The 22,566-nt window shown below is 39.0% G+C and overlaps 1 protein-coding gene across 4 annotated transcripts in view; it reads right to left on the bottom strand.

Moving 5' to 3' along the window:
- The window catches only part of KLHDC10 (kelch domain containing 10), a 61,245-nt gene extending 50,550 nt beyond the window's left edge, over positions 1-10,695 (bottom strand). The window contains exon 1 of one of the 4 annotated variants that reach the window (XM_073809937.1): positions 10,506-10,695. In XM_073809937.1, the coding sequence (XP_073666038.1) occupies positions 10,506-10,590 (85 nt within the window). In that variant the 5' untranslated portion in view covers positions 10,591-10,695. Of the gene's footprint in view, positions 1-10,409 lie in introns of all 4 variants that reach the window. The other 3 variants (XM_033863260.2, XM_073809935.1, XM_033863262.2) reach the window with 3 other exon arrangements.
- Between the last annotated feature and the right edge of the window lie 11,871 nt (positions 10,696-22,566).

Below are 22,566 nucleotides of genomic sequence, written 5' to 3'. Positions count from 1 at the left end.
GAAAGAAGTAAACTTTCAACTAGAAAAAAGCCTAAAAGGTTATTAATATGATAAATTGAGAAGAAACAGATTCTACTTGATAAAATAACAGAAAACATAAATGTTTATGAGTAAAACATTTAAATATAGAACAGCTTTAGGAGAATCCCAAGTTGCTACTAGTAATATGTACTTATTTATATTGTATTAAATAAAACACAATAAAAACACAATTCACTGATAAAGAACTAAAAGGAAAGCAAAATATCAAAATGTTGACACAGTTGTCTTTATGTGGAATTGCTATAGATAATTTTCCCCTTGTTTCAAGTTTTCAATATTTTCCAAATTTTAATAATGAGCTTGTATTCCTTTTTTTAATCAAAGTATAGTTGATATACAATATTATATATTTTACAGATGTACAATATAGTGACTCACAATTTTTAAAGATTATAATCCATTTATAATTATTATAAAACATTTGCTATATTCCCCATGTTGTACTATATATCCTTGTAGCTTATTTTCTACCTAATAGTTTCTTAATCTCCTACCCCGATATTGCCCTTCCCCACTTACTTTTCCCCACTGGTATCCACTAGTTTGTTCTCTGTATCTGCTTCTTTTTTTGCTTTATTCACTAGTTTGAGGTGTTTTTTTAGATTCCACATATAAGTGATATCATACAGTATTTGCCTTTCTCTGTCTGACTTATTTCACCTAGCACAGTGCCCTCCAAGTCCATGCATGTTGCTGCAAATGGCCAAATTTCATTCTTTTTTATGGCTGAGTAGTAATCTATTGTATATATAAGCCACAACTTCTTTATCCATTCATCTGTTGATGGACACTTGGGTTGTTTCCTTATCTTGGGTATTGTAAATAGTGCTGCTATGAGAGCTTGTATTCCTTTTATAGTGGTGGTGGTAGGAGGTGGAAGACAATAAGCTTTACCAAAATTAATGATACTTCAGGGGCAGAAAAGACTTAAGTGATTCTAACTTGAGGAAGATAGATAATAGAGAAAGATGAAATATTAGCAGGCAGAGAGCAGAAAAGAAATGGAAGGAAAAAAATAAAACCAATGCAGAAATGAAATCTTCATTGTAAGTAGCACAAAGGAGTACAAATACTGTTGAAAACACAGTAAAGGACCTGGACAACAGGATTGAGAAAGGCAAGCAAGATATAACCTAAATGGGAAGGAAATCCAAAAAAGAGGGGATATATGTATAAGTATAGCCAATTCTCTTTGCTGTACAGTAGAAACTAACACAACATTGTAAAACAACTATACTCCAATAAAAATTTTTCTTTAAATACTGTTTTCACCCCCCCAAAAAAAGATATAAACAAACTCTGAAAACCATAAAATATTGTTGAAAGAATTAAAGAAGATCCAAATAAATGGGAAAACATCCCATGTTCAGGGATTAGAGGACTTAACATTATTAAGATGGTGGTATCTCCAAACTGATGTACAGATTCAACACAATTCCTATGAGAACGCCAGCTGAGTTCTTCATACAAATTGACAAGCTGATTCTCAAATTTATATGGAATTGCAAGGGACCCAAAATAGCCAAAACAAACCTGAAAAAGAATAAAGTAGGAGAGGGACTTCCCTGGTGGCGCAATGGATAAGACTCTGTGCTCCCAATGCAGGGGGCTGGGGCTCAATCCCTGGCCAGGGAACTAGATCCCACATGCATGTTGCAACTAAGAATTCACATGCCACAACTAAGGAGCCCTGGAGCCACAACTAAGGAGCCAGCGAGCCGCAACTAAGACCTGGTGCAACCAAATAAAAAATAAATATTAAAAAAACAAAAAGAATAAAGTAGGAGAACTCACATTTTCTGGTTTCAAAACTTGTTGCAAAGCAACAGTAACAGAAGCAGTGTGGTACTGGCACATGGACAGATATTATAGATTAATGGAATCAAGAATCCAGAAATAAACATGTTTAAAGTCAACTGATTTTCAACAAGAATGCCAAGACCATTCAATGGGGGAAAGAACAGTCTTTTCAACAATGGTGCTGGCACAACAGGACAGTCAGTTAGGATAACCTTTACCACAAACCAAACATAAAAACTAACTCAAAATGAATCAAAACATAAGTGTTAGAGCAAAACTATAAAACTCTTAGAAAAAAACAAAGGGGTGAGTTCTTCATGACCTTGGATTTGGCAAAGGATTCTTATATATGACACCAAAAGCAAGAGCAACAAAAGAAAAAAAATAAGATAAATTGGACTTCATCAAAATTTAAAACTTTCATGCTTCAAAGAACACAATTAAGAAAGTGAAAAGACAACCACAGAACAGGAAAAATATTTGCAAATCATATACCTGATAAGGGACTCGTGCCTAAAATATACAAAGAGGTCTTACAATTCAATAATAAAGACAAATAATCCAATTAAAAATTGAGCAAAGGATCTAATAGACATTTCTCCAAAGACATACAATTAGTCAACAAGCACATGAAAAGATACTCAATGTCAACCATACCTCAAAAAAAAAAAAAAACAGAAAGAAAGGAAGAAAGCAGGAAAGGAAAGAAAAAGAAAAAGTGCTTGACATCATTAGACATCAGGGAAATGCAAATCAAAAACTACAATGGGATGCCACTTCATTCCCACTAGGATGACTGAAATCAAAAAGTCAGATAACAACAAGTGTTGACAAAGATGTGAAGAAACTGGAACCCTCTTATACCACTGGTAGGGATGTAAAATTCCAGCCACTTTGGAAAACAGTTTGACAGTCCCTGAAATGATTAAACATATAGCACAGAGTTACTAAATGACCCAACAATTCTATACCTCGGTATATACCTAAGAGAAACGAAAACGTATCTCCACACACAGATCTGTACACAAATGTTTACAGCAGCATTATTCATAATAGACAAAAAGCGAAAACAATCTATATTTCCATCAATGGATAAACAAAATGTGGTATATATCCATACAATGGAATATTATTTAACCAGAAAAAGGAATGAAGTACTGATACCTGCATCAAATGAATAAACTTTGAAAATAGTATGGAAAGTGAAAGAAGGCAGTCACAAAAGACTCTATGATTCCATTTATATGAAAAAGTCCCTAATAAGGAAATCTATAGAGACAGTAGACTATGGTTGCTTAGAGCTGGGATAGTGGGTAGGGGAGGATGGGACAGGAGGATAAGGGAGTGACAGCTTAAAGGACATGTGGCTTCTTCTTGAAGTGATGAAAATGTTCTAAAATTGACTGTGGTAATAATTCCACAAATCTGAATATACTAAAACCCACTGAATTGAACACTTTAAATGGTGAATTGTATAGTATGTGAAGTGCATCTCAATAAAGCTACTAAAACCACAGGAATGAAAATGTTAAAGTTTAAAAGGATTAACCACTATTGTGCCAAAGAAAATAAATAAATAATTGAACTGCAAAATATTTAGAAAATAACTACAAGAAGCCTACAACCTACAAGACACAACTCAAGTAGTATTCAGGAAAAAACTCATAATTTAAACACTTAGAAAGAATGAAAAGAACATTAAGCAACTAACATAAGAAGACAGAAAAACAACCACAAAATAAACCGAAGGAAACCTAAAGGAAGGATTTAAAACATGAAAGAAAAAATAAATAAATAAGAAAAGAGAGAAAAATAATAGAACTAATTTTTTTAAAAATCCAAGAGTGGGCTTCCCTGGTGGCTCAGTGGTTAAGAATCCACCTGCCAATGCAGGAGACGCGGGTTCGAGCCCCGGTCTGGGAAGATCCCACATGCCATGGAGCAACTAAGCCCATGCACCAGAACTACTGAGCCTGTGCTCTAGAGCCCACAAGCCACAACTACTGAGCCCGCAAGCCACAGCTACTGAAGCCTGCGTGCCTAAAGCCCGTGCTCCGCAACAAGAGAAGCCCCTGCACCACAACCAAGAGTAGCCCCCACTCACTGCAACTAGAGAAAGCCCGTGCACAGCAACGAAGACCCAACACAGCCAAAAGTAAATAAATAAATAAATTTATTAAAAAAAAAAATCCAAGAGCTGGTTCTAAACAAAAACAAACCAAAAAAAGGGCAAGGCCTCACATGTACAAAATAAGAAGTGATAATGAGTAAAGTGATAATGTAGTCACAGACACGGGAAATTTTTTTTTAATCGTTAAAGAGTATCTTGCCTACTTCACACAAATAATTTTGAAAACTTAGATGAAACGGATTATTTTCTAGGATAATATAAGCTAGCAAATCTTCCTCTCAAAGATATAAACTATAAGCAGTCGAATTATCATAGAAGTAAGGAGATAATTGTCAAAGAGCAATTCTCCCCCCAAAATATTCAAGGTCCAAGTAATTTCACAGGCAATTCAACCAAATCTTTAACTTCAATGCCATTTAACTGGACAGGGAAAGACAAAAGCATAGAAAAAGAAAGAAAAGTTTGAAATTACTTTTATGAAAGTGGCATAATCTAACAAAGATAAAATACATAAAAGAAAACTACAAAGCAATTTAGCTTAAGAAGAATGATGCAAAATTTCTAGATAAAGTTTAGCAAATAGAACCCAGCAGCACATTTTAAAATAATAATACACAATAACAAAGTGAATTGATTCAGGAAAGCAAGGATGGTCCAGTAATAGTAAATCTACTAGTACAATTCACCACAATAGTAACCAAAGGAAAAAAATTACATAATTCCCACAGAGGCTAAATTTTCCTTCCATATTTTAAAAAATCTTAATAAAATGGTAAGAGCTGACTACTTTAACATAATATGTGTACTTCAACCTAAAGTCAGGTCTAATCTTAACAGGAAAGCCGATGCAGGGGACACGGGTTCGTGCCCCGGTCCGGGCAGATCCCACGTGCCGCGGAGCGTATGGGCCCGTGAGCCATGGCCACTAGGCCTGCGCGTCCGGAGCCTGTGCTCCGCAACGGGAGAGGCCACATCAGTGAGAGGCCCGCATACCGCAAAAAAAAAAAAAAAAAACTCGAATTGATGTCAGGAATAAGGCAAAGATCCACTACTATCTTATTGTTTAATATTTTTGGAAAGTACTAGCCAAATCAATTTGACAAAAGAAAGAAATAAGTATAAAAGCTGGAAAGGAGGAGATAAAATTATCTTTACTTGGTAATGATATGATTATTTAGCTGCAAAACCCTAGAAAAACAACTGGGAAACCATTACAGATAGTATGAGAATTCCAAAGGTGGCCAGGTACAAAATTAATACTCAGAAATTAATAGCATTACCATATTCAAACAACAAGATAAAAGACATAATAGCAATAGAAACCCCATTTACAATAGCAACTAAAAAGATAAAACACCAGGAATAAACATAAAAGAAATGTGAAAGGTCTACATGAAAAAAACTTTAAAATGTTATGAGGGCTACAAAAGAACTCTTGAACAACAAGAAATGAATGTACACCCTGTTCCTGAACAGGAGACTGAACCTCAAAAAGATGTCAATGATCTCTAAATCAGTCTACAAATATAATGCAGTATCAATAAAAATACCAAAAGATGGGGGAGGGGAGCTCGATAAACTAATTCTAAGTTTTACAGAACAAGCAAAGAATATTCAGGAAAACTCCAAGAAGTAGAATGAGAGAGGACTATAATCAAAGAATGGGGTCACTAGGTATAAATAGGTAAACTGATCAATGAAACACAATAAAAAGTCCAGTAAGAGTGCCAAATTATATGTAGGAACTAAGTACACCTATAGATAATATTTCAATACTGTGATAACTGGGTAGCCACCTAGAAGAATAGTAAATTCCTACCTGAATACTTTACATAACTTAAATTTTGTATGAATAACTTAACTTAAAAATAAATTATAAAATTACCAGGAAAAACACAAGAATTTTAATTAGAAATAATATTGAAATAGGAAAGGCCTTTCTTATGACAAAAAACCCTAAAATCCAAAAAAAGATTAATAATTACAACTACAAAAAAACTTTAATTTCTGCAAAACTTTAATTTCTGCAAAATTTAAATTCTGCAAAAATTTCTAATTTCTGAAAAAATATACCATAAACAAGGTTAAAAGCTAAATGAAACTGTGACAAATATCTGCAACACATAACCAAGGCAACTAATTTCCGTAAAACAGAGCTCCTATAAACAATATTAAACATCCCAGTAGAAAAATGAACAAAAAATATAACCAGATGAATAAGAATGATAAGCAGATGTTATAAATAAAGGAAACAAATATGGCTGTATGGTTCTTATACAAAAGATGAAGAAAAATATACCTTTTAAATTGGCAATGTAAAAAAAGTTTAATAACCCACACCGTTACCAAAGGTATGGAAAGCCAGAACTCCAGCACCAATAGCGGAACACAAACTGGTACAACGTCTCTGAAGGGCAATTTGACAATATCTATCAAAATTTAAATAGCACATATCCTTTGACCCAGCAATTGTACATCTAGCAATTTACTCTAAAGGGATATTAACTGTATCATCCTTTGGATTAGCAAGACTGTAAACGTTTTAAATGCCCATCCAAACAAAGAAATGCTACCATTTTTCTCCCCTCCTACACTCACACACACACACACACACACACACACACACACACACACAAGCCAATTAGCTTGGGTCAAAGGAAGAAGGAAAATCTGCCTTTTACCATTTGTACCATTTGTATCTTATATCATGAACATATATCACATTGAAAATTTTTAAGTTAAGATTTTCAGTATTATTTTTACCCAGCTTTACCAATTGTTATATTTTTCCTCCTCTTTGTCAGTTTTCCAGTTCCTACATTAGCAACAATGTTTAACTGTTTCCCCAAGAAACACATGGCATTTACTCAAATTCACACAGTTAAATCACAATAGTAATGTGGGTTCATTGTCCCCATGATCTCCTTGCCCCTGAGCTCTACACCTGCATACTTATTCTACAGAGAGCACTGTCCCTGTGCTTTACTGTGTATATGGAGATTATGAGTTAGGAGAAATCCAGGACTAAGAAGCTATGAATTTCTTGGCCTATGGGGCAAACACATAATCACTACTGTATTTTAGGAGACAGAAAAAAAGTAAGAAGCTGCTCAAACAAGGTTTCACAAAACATTATTTGTGCTGTCACCGTGGATGCAGAGTCTAGTCCACTATTTTTATGTTTAAGAAATTGATTGTATCCATTTGTCCAGAGTCAATGGGGCTACAGGGAATTGAACCACACTAACCAATCACATTCACAAGAACTTAGTTGCTTACACATAATGCCAATGTATTAATTTAGAATTTAAGAATATATATGTGTGTGTATGTATACATGTATATATACATATATATTTGATGTATATGTGTATATGTATATATAAAGAGTAGCAAATCATGCATATCAAGGAATCACACACAAATGGTAATACATGCCCAAGGAGAACCACATGATAGCATGAGTGTGTATAGGGAGAAAAGAACAAATAGAAGGTCAGAGAAGACTTCCCTGAAAAACAGTGTGATCAAGCTGAGATCCAACGGAAAATAAGTTTAAAAAAAGAACAGGAGAGGGCTCCCCTGGTGGCACAGTGGTTGAGAGTCCGCCTGCCGATGCAGGGGACACGGGTTCGTGCCCTGGTCCGGGAAGATCCCACATGCCGCGGAGCGGCTGGGCCCGTGAGCCATGGCCGCTGAGCCTGCGCGTCCGGAGCCTGTCCTCTGCAACGGGAGAGGCCACAACAGTGAGAGGCCAGCGTACCGCAAAAAAAAAAAAAAAAAAAAAAAGAACAGGAGGAGTAAGAGGGTTGCTGGATGATGGAATAGTAAGTACAATGGCACTGTGGCAGAAGGGAGCATGATCTAAGGAGGCAGAAAAAGATCAAAGAGCAAGACAACATGATGTAGGGTTATCTGGAGAGCTAGAGAGGGGCCAGACCATGCGGTGGCTTTCGGGCCATGTTAAGGACTTTTGCCTCATCTTAAGAGCGATGAAAAGCTAGTAAAGGGTTGTAAGCTGAGATGAGAACAGACTTGTGCTTGCAAAAGATTAGTGTGCTGTACACACTGCAGGGTAAGAGTAGAAGCAGGAAGACTGCTTAGAAAGCTGGTGCAGGAGACCTAAATCAGGGATGATGGCAGCATGGACTGCCACAAATAAAATAAATAGGACTTGGTGACTGATTACACCTGAAATGCAAGGAAGAGGAAACCCTTAAGGAGGATGCCCAAGTTTCAGGTGTGTACAACTGCAGGAATAAAGATGCTATCACTGAAAGAGAGAACACTCCAAGACCAGGTTGTTTTGATTTTATTGTTTTGTTTCTTTGGGGGCTAGAGAGAGGGTAGATGTGCAAAAAAGTAAGAAAGGGTTCTGAGTGCCCAGTATCTGAAAATCTTGCTAGAGAAGGATGAAAAATGGAAAATGGGATTAGAATTCAAAGGCGGGAGAAAGTTAGTTCAAAAACTTATTATTTTTTAACCTCCATGGTCAACCATAAAACAGGCCTAGAGATTTCTACCCCTCCCCATCACCTAAAATCTTTTTAAACATATCAAAATAAAATCTTTCAATCAAGGGGAGAGGTAAGGCTTAAACTGCAATACTTGTAAAAATAAAGAATTGGTGTGAAAGAATTTCAAAGTATATACTGAAACATCAGATGTTCTTAATTCTGAGAGTGAAGAGAAGACAGAGGCTTCCTACTTGGGAAAGGAAGAATTAAGTGCCAGTCAAGGAGAAAAGAAAGCAGAAAAGAAGAGCTGATGGTTCCACTGCATGAATTTTCACAGTTTAAACACATTTATCTTTACCTCTGGGCAAATGGGTGTTCTTGGCCTTGTGTGCTAAGAGAATGCAGAGATAGCTCCACATCTAACCCCCTTTTCAGAAATTATGGCCTCCACTGCCATCAGGTGGTGGCAGTGAGGAAGTGCACCAACCAGTTTCTTCGAGCCTATATGAATGCCTATATGAAGCCTATGGTATAATTAATCTAAGATCAAAGACCTAAGATTGCAGTAGTAGAGGACAAACTGGTTATAGTCTTTGGTAACAGATTTATCTTCTAACCTCTCAATACACAAAAATGAAATTTTTTGCTATTAATTTGGGGTAAGAAAAAAAGATTTCTCCTTTTTTTCATGTTAAAGAGCATATATTTAGCAATTTTAAGAATACCCAGTCTGATACTATCATCTCAAATCCAACTTTTGGTGTATTATATATATGACTAAAACTGCTTCACTGTTAATTTTAATGGCACATATAAATGGTGCATTTCTAGCATACATCAATAACCTTATCACAAACACAAGCAATTGTCTCATTGAATATGCAAAATTCCCTTTATCTTCAAATTAATCAAATAATAATTTTTTACTACTTGGAAGTACAAGGCATGGTAGTAAACACAATTCAAAAACCCTCATATTCTCAAAACTCATCAGCTAAACAAATATATCACTGGTAAAATCAACTTCAATCTCATTCACAAAAAACATGGTGAAAGATTAACACACATTCTTGATAGTTCTCGTCGTGGTAAAAATAAGCTTGCCCAATATAATACCTGACATTCTGGGCAGTACACCTTTATTCTACTATACTGAATATTCACTTACAAATGTAGTTCTTTAAATTTGCTGCACACACACATCGATTTGATTTGTCTGTCTTTCAAGTCATTTGAACACAAGGACACAAGGATAGGAAATCGTAGGCAAAAACGTGAAATAATCACACTGGGTACATTTTTCCAGTTCTCAATCAGCTGTTTTCATATGGTAGACACTGCATAATTTTGTCACTGAGTATATTCCTGATCTTCATTTTCTCCCATTAAAATCCATACACACTATCTATTCTGTCTCTGTACCTTCCAAAATATTAATAATTCAACTAGTTTTCCCTAATTCTCTTGGTTCTGTTTCCCACCCACCTCCCACCCACCCCACTTCCTCCTCCTTTCTTGTTTCAGAATGCCTAACTCTTACACACTCGAGGTGGTTTTTTTTTACAAAAATCACTCTTTGGGATGCTCTTCCCTTTTCTCTCCTTAAAAATATTTCCCACAGCTAGGCGCCAATGTCTTTCTTTTACAAGATCAAACTGCGGAAGAGGACGAGACTGGGAATCGAGTAAGCGAAACATCTGAGAATGTCAATGAGACAGCGGCCTCTCCTTTGAAAAGAAAACACAACTCTCAGCACAGACCTTTCAACAGAGCAAAAATACTTTTTATTTTCCGCTGTGTTCCTGTTCCCTCCCCGACCTCAAAGACACCTTTCCTTTTCTCTAAGCCCCAGTCGCTTTGCTATGCGTGGGGCCTGCCTTTCCTCCTCCCAAGGAAAAGAAAGACAGGGAGAAAAGGAAAGGTAGCAATCACCTTCCCGCCGCGCCCGCGAGCTGTCAGGATCGTGCCCTACGACTCACCTGGCAGGTGCGGCCGCCCGGAGAGTTGCACGAAGCGGTTGAGCTGGCCGGTCCCCCGACCCCCGCTGCCCCCACTGCCCCCGCCGGCCCCGCTACCTCCGCCGCCGCCGCCGCCGCCGCCACCGCCTGCGGCGCCTCCTCCCCTCCGGCGGTTCCTGTCCCAGCCCTGGGCGGCCGACATGACCCGCTAACGACGGCTGCAATCCGATCGCGGCAGCCCGTGGCCCGGCGGCACTAGCTGAGGCTCCTTCCTGGGCTCCTCAAGAGACCCGGGAGACAGGGGAAGGGGGAGCGCCCTGTCTTACCAGCGGCCAATGACTGACGGACTTGGTGACAGAGAACCAATGGCCAGTCGTCTTCTTGGTAGGTGGAGGGAGGCGGGGAGAGACGTGGTAACCATAGCTATGGCTAAAAAAAAAGTGGGGGGAGAGAAAGGCAGAAGCAGCCACTCATCACTCGCATCCACCGCGCTAAGCAAGACCGCGTCGTGGTGACGCCTGCGGGATCAGGCGAGCCAATCGAAGGCCGAGTGAGAGAGGCCACGCCTGCAGAGAGTCCCAGTGGCGACTCCAGGCGTGTCAGGATTCAGGAACGGGACGCGCACATAATACAGATATTTTGAGGCAGTACTGTGTTCTGCCAGCTTTACAGGCTGAGATCCCTTTCCCACACTACACAAAGAGCTCTCTTCGAGGGGAAAAAAACAGGGGGCGGAGTCAAAGCTTAACTGTAAGAATGAGGTTTCATTTGTCTTGTCTTTCAGTCGACTGGCGGAACTCCTCCCTAATTCAATATAAGCCACGTCCCAGGCAAACAGTTTTAAACCTGGTTAACAAACATGGGAAGATGTTCAAGCTCACCAGTAATCATAGAATACAAATTAAGACCCCAATGAGAAGCCGTTTCAGGCTTATTACGTTAGAAGGATTGTTAAAATAACACCCAGCAGTGAATTAAGAGTCCCAAGAAAAATGTTCTTTCATAGATGACTGATGGCTATGTAAATGTTTTTGTTCAAATTCCTTTTTGCTCATAGAAAATTTGAATCAGCTGGAAGACAGGAACAGGTACGGAGGATCAAGATCAAAGAAAAATGTAGATGTACAGATCAGGAATTCCTATTGTTCCAAAATTAAACAGAAAATTTGGCTTTGAACTTACTGGGCACAGTGCAAAGTGGGAAAATAGATTGTTCACTGACGTTTATGAGTGGTAAGGGAAAACCATATTAATTCCTCAAGGGAAACAAAACTTTTCAAGATTCTTAGATCTGGTGGATTTTTTTTTTTTTTTTTTTTTTTTGCGTGACGTTTCATGTAGGAGAACCTTACGTGATGAAAAGAAAAAAGAAAATCTGCTGGAGCTGAGGATGCGTATCCTCTTGGTGCAAATTTCATGTCCCACTGGCCCCGCCTCCTTATTTTGCTACTTTCAGGCCCTGTGGGCAGGTATTTTACCCATGAAGCATTAGAAAGCACTGCTTACAAAAATGTTTGAGACCTGAAAAAAAAAGTCTATGGCTCTAAAATATGAAAATCAAAATTAATCAATATTAATTTTTATAAAGAAACTGTAGCATTAACCAAATAATAGATGAAGAAAATTTTCTTTTTATAGGAGTATTCCAAGTAATAAATAATGAGTGATAGACTATCACCATTTTGCAATCTCTAATGAATTCAGAGATCAACCCACTGAGCATCAATCAGTGCTGTTATCACAAAAAGAAAGTTGAAACATACATGACTCTAGAATGTAAACATGACTATGAAGTAGTCTTGTAGGAAAAAATTGAACCTGAATCCCATCAGAGGTCTATATCTAACCACCAATTTATAGGAAATATGGAGGACAGAGGAACATTAAAAAATACTACAGAGATGCAAAAAGCAAAATCCAGACTATGGATATTCTACAGGATAAACAAGCAAATTTCTTCAACAAAAATTCCAGAGGAAAAAGATTTGAAGGGAAATAAAATCTATAGATTAAAAAGAGACTTGTGATGATTGTATAACTCTGTGAATATATTAAAAATCTTGACTGGCATTGGTTACACAACTTTGTTAACATATTAAAAACCACTGAATTGTACACTTGAAAAGGGAGAATTTTATGTTATGTGAATTATATCTCAAAAAAAATTTAAATAACATGGGAGGAGTGGATGGTGAGATAGATGAAACAACACTGACTTCATCTTAAATCAGTAAATTATATGTTATGTGAATTATATCTCAATAAGGCTGTTTTAAAAGAGAGCAACTTAAGAGGTATACCAACGAATTGCAATAACATTCACCCTTTAGTAGCATTACCAAACCAAACTTGGGTCCACTCACCCATGCACAGTAAAGCCAAGGAAGGAATGTGCAGCGTTTACTGCAGATGCCGAACAAGGAGTAGGGGCAGCTAATGCTCAAAAGACCTGAACTCCCAGACGGATTTTAGATAAGGGTTTTTAAAGGCAAGGTGAGGGAGAGTCACAGGGTGTGTGATCAGCTTGTGCATAATTCTCTGATTGGTTGATGGTGAGTTAACAGGGGGATGTCACAGGGGTTAACATCATCAGTCTTCAGGCTCCAGCCTGTCTGGGGGCTAAGTGTTCATGGTCATCATGCAGTTAGCTTCTTCCATCTGGTGGGGTTTACAGTATCTGTAAAACAACTCAGGAATGCACATCAGACACTGTCGTCTATGTCCTTCAGGGAGGAACTAAAGGTTCTGTGACTACACTATATGGCTGATCTATTGTTTAAGTTGTCACCAGTTCTCCTGGCCCAACTGCTATCTTTTGTTACATGTTCACATTCTTCCAGACATTAACTCTTGAGCCAGCCTTTTGTGACTTAGGGGAGGCCTGAGAGACTAAAGCTTTTCTACAAACAAGCAGCAGGCAGAGGACATGGTGTGGGGGTCAGGGGGGGTCTGTCCTGGGAAGACCCCTAGGGTGCAATAGTAAGCCTTATGTGAATACTGATTCATAAAAACTGGGGCAAAAAGCATGGGTGAGACCACTAGAAATCTGAACACTGAATATTTTATGACATAAAGAATTGTTAATTTTTAGGTGGAATAATATTATTGTGGCTATGTTAACAAGAATCCTTTTCTTTTTTTTTTTGTGCCACATGGCTTTTGGAATTTTAGTTCCCCGACCAGGGATTGAACCCCAGCCATGACAGTGAAAGCACCAAGTCCTAACCACTGGACCACCAGGGAACTCCCCAAGAGTCCTTATCTTTTAGATATACATACTGAAATATGTGTGGATAAAATTATATAAGTCATTTATTTGCTTCAAAATAATATAGGAACCAGCAATTCCACTCCTAAGTGTATACCCAAGAGAAATGAAAACATACGTCCACACAAAGATGTGTACACTGCTGCTTATAGCAGTATTATTCACAACAGCCCAAAAATAGAAAAAACCCAAATGTCCATGGACTGACGAGTAAACAAAATATGGTATATCCATACAACGGAATATTATTTGGCAATTAAAAAGTGGAATACTGATACATGGATAAATGTTGAAAGATTATGCTACGTGAAGGAAGCCAATCACAAAAAACCACATATTATATGATTCTGTTTATTCAAAAATGTCCAGAATAGGCAAATCCATAGAGAAGGAGATTGGTGGTTGCCAGGAGCTGGGGGAGAGAAGAAGGAGTACAGGGATTCTTTTTTTGTGTGTGTGCGGTACGTGGGTCTCTCACTGCTGTGGCCTCTCCCGCTGCAGAGCACAGGCTCCGGATGCGCAGGCTCAGCGGCCATGGCTCACGGGCCCAGCCGCTCCGCCGCATGTGGGATCTTCCCGGACCGGGGCACGAACCCGTGTCCCCTGCATCAGCAGGCGGACCCTCAACCACTGCACCACCAGGGAAGCCCAGGGATTCTTTTTAGGGTGACGAAAATGTTCCGAAATTAGATAGTGGTGATGGTTACACAATTTTGTGAATATATTAAAAACCACTGAATTGTACACTTGGAAAAGTGAATTTTACGGTACATGAATTATATCTCATTAAAAACAATTTTTGATAACACAATCTTTATCAATCCTTTTGATAAGGCGGGAGAAGTGGATGGGGAGCTAGCCCACCTTTGTATATGTTAAAAATTCTTCATAATAAGAAGGAAGAAAATCTACAAAAATAAAATGATATTAACCAATCAACTGAAAACCATCTCATATAGTTACATAAATATATAACCATTTTAAATTCCAAGAACAAAATGAAAGATTTATTCTGAACTAAATTTAAAATTATTAAATTATTTTAAAAGCCTTTTAGGACTTCCTGGTGGCTCAGTGGTTAAGAATCTGTCTGCCAATGCAGGGGACACGGGTTCGAGCCCTGGTCCAGGAAGATTCCACATGCTGCGGAGCAACTAAGCCCATGCGCCACAACTACTGAACCTGCACTCTAGAGCCCGCAAGCCACAACTATTGAAGCCCGCGTGCCTAAAGGCCGTGCTCCACAACGAGAGAAGCCACTGCAATGAGAAGACTGCACACCACAACGAAGAGTAGCCCCCGCTTGACGCAACTAGAGAAAGCCCTTGCGCAGCAATGAAGACCCAATGCAGCCAAAAGTAAATAAATAAATAAATTTATTATTTTTTTAAAAAAAAGCCTTTTAAAAAGGTTACAGCTGATTTTTAACATGGAGTGTGGGTACACTGATGAGTATCAACATGCTTTGGAGAGGGGCCTTCAAAATAAGTGCATGCAGACAATATATACCCACTAACATGATATAATATGAAGTACACAATATCACCTATGGAGTAATTATGCCAAAAACATTAACTTGAATTAATGAAGATATAAGTGCTAATGTCCAGTTTATAGGAACTTTCAGGGGACAAAGGAACAAGTTAAATGGCATGTGAAATGATCTAACAAATCCAGAGGGACAGTCTCCATAATAGCTAGACTGATCTTGCCAATAAGTCAGTCATAAAAAACAAAATGAAATAACACAAAAACAAAATGCGAGGGTGGTAACCCCTAATGACATAATAGATCTAAGCAATGATAATCAATGGCTGCTAGCACAGCAAAAAGAAACCAGCAGACATTATGTCGATGAAGTATTCTTACAAAAAAAAAAAAAAAAAAACCCAGAATCTGAATAAAGTCAAAGTTTTAGCTCTAACTACCAGTTCACAGGAAATAAAAGGACAGAGAATATGTTAAATGATATCTTAGGGATGTAACCTGGAAAATATATAATGTGGAAAACTCTACAGAACAAATAGCCTGTTTTCTTCACCATTACATTTCAAGGAGAAGGAGAAAAAGGAAACCCACAGATTAACAGAGTTTTAAGAGACATATCAACCAAACGTAGTGTTTGAGCCTTGTTTGCATTTTGATTAGAATAAGCCAATTTTTTTTTATTGTAGTATAGTTGCTTTATAATGTTGTGTTAGTTTCTGCTGTACAATGAAGTGAATCAGCTATATGTATACTATATCCCCTCCCTCTTGGACCTCCCTCCTACCCCCTCCACCCCACCCATCTAGGTCCTCACAGAGCACCGAGCTGAGCTCCCTGTGCTTTATAGCATGCCAACTTTTTTTTTTTTTTTTTTTTTTTTTTTCGGTACGCGGGCCTCTCACTGCTGTGGCCTCTCGCGTTGCAGAGCACAGGCTCCTGACGCGCAGGCCCAGCGGCCATGGCTCACGGGCCCAGCCGCTCCGCGGAATGTGGGATCCTCCCGGACCGGGGCACGAACCTGTGTCCCCTGCATCGGCAGGTGGACTCTCAACCACTGCGCCACCGGGGAAGCCCTGGCCAATGAACTTTTGACACGTGTGTCAAGTACATTGAATGGGGAAATAATCTCTTCAACAAATGGTGCTGCAATAACTGGATTTCCAGAATAAAGCTAGACCCCTAACTCACACCATATATAAAAATTAATCCTCAGTGTATCAATGACCTACATATAACTGCTAAAACCATAAAACTATTAGAAGAAAACATAGAGGTGAATCTTCATTATCTTGGATTTAGCAATAGATTCTCAGATATGACACCAAAAGCATGAGCAACAAAAGAAAAAATAGATAAATAGGATTTCATCAAAATTATAAAATTTTATGAATCAAAGGACATTATCAGAAAAGTGAAAAAACAACCTACAGAATAGAAGAACATACTTGCAAATCATACATTTGATAAGGGTTTAATATCAAGAATACATAAAGAACTCCGAAAACTCAGCAACAACAACAAAAAAACCCCAATTTAAAAATGGGCAAAGGATTTGAATAGACATTTCTCCAAAGGAGGTATACAAATGGCCAATAAGCACATGAAAAGACGTTCAACATCATTAGTCATTAGGGAAATGCACATCAAAACCACCTGAGGGGCTTCCCTGGTGGCACAGTGGTTAAGAATCCGTCTGCCAATGCAGGGGACATGGGTTCGAGCCCTGGTCCGGGAAGATCCCACATGCCGCGGAGCTACGAAGCCCATGCACCATAACTACTGAGCCTGTGCTCTAGAACCCGCACACCACAACAACTGAAGCCCGCGCGCCTAGAGCCCGTGTTCTGCAACAAGAGAAGCCACCTCAATGAGAAGCCCGCGCACAACAACGAAGAGGAGCCCACACTCGACGCAACTAGAGAAAGCCCACGGGCAGCAACAAAGACCCAACACAGCCAAAAATAAATAAATTAAAAAAAAAAAAAACACCTGCGATACCACTCCACATTCCCTAGGATATCTAAAATCAGAAAGATAGACAATAATAAATATCAGTGAGGATGCAGAGAGTTTAGAACACTCATACATTGCTAATGGGATTGTAAAATGGTACAGCCACTTTGGAAAATAGTTTGAGAGTTAAACATAGAGTTACTGGGCTTCCCTGGTGGTCCAGTGGTTAAGACTCCACACCTCCAATGCAGGGGGCGTGGGTTCAACCCCTGGCCTGGGAACTATGATCCCACATGCCACGCAGCACGGTCAAAAAAAAACCCAAAAAACAAAAAACAACATGGTTACTATATGACCCAGAAATTTTACTCCTTGATTTATATGTAAGAGAACTGAAAACATATGTCTGCACAAAAAACTTGTACACATTCATAGCAGCATTATTCACAATAGCCCAAAAGTGTAAACAACCCAAATGTCCATCAACAGATGAAAAGATAAACAAAATATGATATATCCATACAATGTGATATTATTCAGTCATGAAAAAGAATGAAGTACAAATACATGCTACAACATAGATGAACCTTGAAAACATCATGCTCAGTGAAAGCAGCCAGACACAAAAAGCCACATATTGTATGACTCCATTTATATGAAATGTTCAGAACAGGCAAATCCATAGTGATTAAAAGATTAGTGGTTGCCAAGGGCTGGGGGAAGGGAGGAATGGAGAGGGTTTCTTTTTGAAGTGATGAAATGTCCTGGAATCGGATAGTGATAATGGTCGCACAAACCTGTGAATATCCTAAAAGTCACTGACAGGTACACTTTATTAAAGGGTGAATTTTATGTTATTTTAGTTATATATCAATAAAAAGTAGCCCATAAGAATTCAAAATGTTTGATAAATGTGTGCCCAATTAAAAGCCTATTAAGTATCATGTTTTATAGAAACTAAATTTTCACTACAAATATAAATTTTGCTGTTTGATAATTTTTCTACTTCATGAAGGGATTATACTAGCAAACATCGTATGTTTGACTTAAGAGGAGAGGTCCTACATAGCATAAAAAGCTTATCCACATACATTTTTTGTATATTCTCACCTGAAAAAAAACACAATAAAGACAGTCTGACAACTGGAGCTATCAGCAGAGCTGTCTGCTTCACAGGGACAAACAAAATGGATAAGGTGACCCTGAGAGGGCGATTAACATGATGAAAGTTTTGGGGGAGGGCACATGGGACCAAGACCATGGAAAGGAGGGGAAGGAAGCAGGATTGGGCAGGTGGAGAGGCTGGACTGTGATGCAGTCTCAAGGAAGGCCCCAGGAGACCCTACTGGAAACTCTAAAGCTAATGGCCCTTTAGCATTGTCCAGAGTTGGGGCAAGGGGCTAGGCCTTTTATACCTCTGTCTTGATCAATCACTGGATGAAGGATATCCTTGAGAAAGCGGGGTGGCGACCTCAGGCAAAAATGGCCCTCTCCAGTCAATAACTCCTAAGGGAACTGACAGCCAAGGGTTTCCTGTTGGTGGTACTCCCAGTGGCTGGAGGAAATAGTTCCTCATTCCTGAAGGGGGATCTGGGTGGTGCATCACTGCCTCCACCACCTATACTAAAATGCTTGGGAAGAAAACTAGGACTTACCAAGAACCTACTGATATGTGCCAACCACTTTCATAGACGTTATTCCATTTAATCTCATAACCACAGGTCCCTCAAACACAAGGTCACAAGGTGAGTGATAGAAGTGGGAGGAGGGGCCATCTCTGATTCTAAAACTCTTTCTTCCACATCACATTTTCCAAGTGACTCTTTGACAATTGTAAGTTTCAAAAGTATTTATTGACTCATGACTTAAAATTGGCATTTTCTGAGCATCTATTATGTCCAGGCACTGGGAAATTATAGAAAAAAGACAAAATGTCTGCCATACACAAACATGCACACAAATATACATATATATGTATGTGTGGAAATACACATGTAAATATGTAAACATATATGTGTGTGTATATATATATATGTATATATATACACACATACTTGTTCAGGCCAAAATCTTGGAGTCCTCCTTGAAATCTATTTCCTCATATGCTATGTATAACCCATCACCACGTCCTGTTGTTTCTAGCTCCAAAATGTACCTTGAATCTGCCCACTTTCAGCTATCTTTGCCCATCATCATCTTTTGCTGGGGTTTCTTTAGCAACCCCCTAATGGTCATTCTGTATCCTCTCTTGGCTCCAATCCATTCATCACCTAGTCTTCAGAGTGATTTTTCCCAAAATGCACAACTGTGCATGCTACTGTGTTGCTTAAAGTCTTTCAATGGCTACATTTGGCTTTTAGGATAAAGTCTAAATCCTTTAGAAGGTTAACATACATTTACTTAACAATTATTAATTGAGTACTCTGGTCCAGGCACTGTTGTAAACAATGGGAATATAGCAATGAACAACAACAACCCACAAAAACTCCTACTCTTGTGAAAATTATAAAGATTATACTCTAGTGGGGTTGGGGAGAGACAGAAGTAAACATAATAAGAAAATTACATATGCTATAAGAAGATAAGCACTATAGAGAAGAACAGAGCAGGGTAAGTGGAAGAGGAATTCCAGGTGTCTGTTTGGGGAGGGGAGGAGTTGCAAGTGTCTATAGAGTGATGTGGGTAGGTCTCACTGAGAAGGTGACATTTGAATAAAGAAGTCACAAAGAATTGAAGGAGGTAAGGAAGAAAGTCACGTGGGTGTCTGGAAGAGCCTTCCAGGCAGAGGGAACAGGGAGTGCAAATGTCTCAAGGCAGGACTACATCTGGTAAGTTCAAGGCCTAGTAAGGAGGCCAGTGTAGCTGAAGCAGAGGGAATGAGGGGGAGAATGGAAGATATTGGAATCAGTGAGAATAGGTAATTTTTTTCAAGGAGTTTTGCTGTAAAGATGAGCAGAACAATGGAGTGGTATCTGGACGAGGAACTGCAATCAGAGGTTTTTGCTTTGTCTCATTTTGAAGACGGGAGAAATAATATCTTAATGCTGACGTGAATGTTCAGTAGAGGGGAGAATCACTGGGCAATGTCCTTGAGTAGGCAAGAGGGGACTAGGCCGAGTGTACAAGGTTGGCCTTATGTAGGAGCACAGACTACAGCAAGTTTTCTCAATCTCTACACGTTTGACATTTTTGGGTGAGCTAATTCTTTGTTGTGAGGGGCTGTCCTGTGTACTGTAAGATGTTTAGCAGCAACATCAGCCTCTACCATCACCCCATCTGTAATAACCAAAAATGTCTCTAGAAATTGCCAAATGTCCCCTCGGAGGCAAAACTGCACCCATTTGAGAGCCACTGATCTATAGTAACAGGAGGAAAGGTAAAGTACTATCAGAGGATAAGACAACCACTCAATATATGAAATGAAAAGACAAAGCTGCATTTATTGCTTACTATAGGCAGTGAGAGTCATACTTGTCAGGCACATGTTTAGAGAAGACCAAACTGCTAATCTTATATTGGATTTAGAGAAAGTGGGGAGTTCAGGGATTGGTGACCTTTCAGAGGTCTAAGTGTGTTGACATTCTCTGCAGAAGTGATAACTTGCATGAGAATATTGTTGATTGGTTGGCACTTGGAGGTGTGTGTACTGAAATGAGTCTGTGATTGGCTGATTTTCAGAATCAATGGGTTGTCTCTGGGCTTGCAAAAGCATGTTCACTGGGGTGGGTTATCAATAGACTGAACTTAAAACTGGCTCTGATTTCTGGCTACTACCATGGGAATGTGGGAACTTAAAAAATTCTCAGTATTCCACATGCTAGTGGGTAGATGCAGTGGTGTTAATTTGTGGAAGTTTTCTTCTGATTGCTTAAATTTTTTAAGTGAAATAGGAAACAAGGACATCAGCAGACAGGGAGGATAGATTCGAAGAGACACTGAAGATTTGAGGAGAGAAATATGAAAGTCATCTATGAAAGTAGGAGAGGAGGTACACTAGGGAAATGTAGTATGATTACTGGGCAGAATTAAGGGCCCACTTGAGGTCGACAGTACAAAGAGAGACAAGTCAGAATGCCATGCATTTTTTCTTTAACCGTATTCAGCTGACAGGGTGCAGGAGCAGAGTGGTGGAACGCTGAACTCTACTGTGATTGAGGTTTTGCCAAACGAGTACTACAAAGCAAGAAAGGTCCAAAGAAATTGAGAGTACATTCTAGAGGATGTATTATTTTCAGCTATATATTTTGCTTTTTTATGACATTGTCAAAAATACTCAGTAATAGAAAGAATAATATAATGAACCCCCATGAGTCTATCACCCAAAACCAACAATTAAAAACATTTTTCATCATGGGATTTCCCCTGTGGTCCAATGGTTAAGACTCCACGTTCCCAATGCAGGGGGCACAGGTTGGATCCCCGTTCAGGGAACTAGATCCTGCATGCATGCCGCAAGTAAACATCCCGAGTGCTGCAACTAAGACCTGGAGCAGCCAATTAAGTAAATAAATAAACATTAAGAAAAATTATTTTTCATCTATTCTCCTCACATTTTCTTTTCCTCCAGAACTTTAAAGCAAATCCCAGACGTCATACTAGTTCACCCATAAACACCTCAAGACGTATCTCTTATAAGTAAGGATTTTTTTTGGCCACGACACGAGGCTTGTGGGATCTTAGTCACACAACCAGGGATGGAACCTGGGTCCTCAGCAGTAACAGTACCGAGTCCTACCCCCTAAACCACCAGGGAATTCCCAGTAAGGACTTTTAAAAACCATAATCACAGTGCCATTATCACATATAACAAAACTAAATAAGTCTTTAATATTAACTAATTCTCTGTCTATATGCAAATTTTGCAAAGGAATGATGATAATGATTGGCATCGAACTGAAGCTGGCTAAGGAGGGAAGAAATAAGGTGGTGTTGTTCGGAACAATGGAAAGGCTGAGATCAATAGGCTGAAAGTCCTGGTGGGCGGGAATAACTACTGAAGTTAGGAGCCCACAGAGAGTGAGCTGGCGGGGGGTGGGGGGGGGTGTTGGGGGGGTGGCCCCACTTTTACCTTTGCCCATTGCTCAGTCACATCAGTCTCTTTTTTCTGTTTATTATATGAGGAAAACTCCTTCCAGTTTGGGATGCTGTTAGAGTCTGTGTAGATCTCTTTCCCACAATCTCATCTATTTTAACTCCAGCACAGATGCTCTCAGGAGAATCTGTAGACTGAATTAGGTCCTCCTTTACCCTAACCCTAACCCTTGGGATTTCTTTGGAGCACTTGTAATTTCAGAAGTTCAGGAAAACGTATTTTTTTAATGTCTAACTCCACTAAAAATTACGTCTCCTTTATTCACTGCTGTCATTGCCAGCGCCGAGGACAGCGTCAGTAGGACACCCTCAATAGATAATTTTTGGACAAAGCAGGGAAGAAGTGTTCGATAACGGCAAACGCCAGACTTCTAAACC

Source organism: Tursiops truncatus, chromosome 9 (assembly GCF_011762595.2).
Source record: "Tursiops truncatus isolate mTurTru1 chromosome 9, mTurTru1.mat.Y, whole genome shotgun sequence".
Taxonomy (NCBI): Eukaryota; Metazoa; Chordata; class Mammalia; order Artiodactyla; family Delphinidae; genus Tursiops; species Tursiops truncatus.
This window is presented reverse-complemented; position numbering and strand designations above follow the sequence as displayed.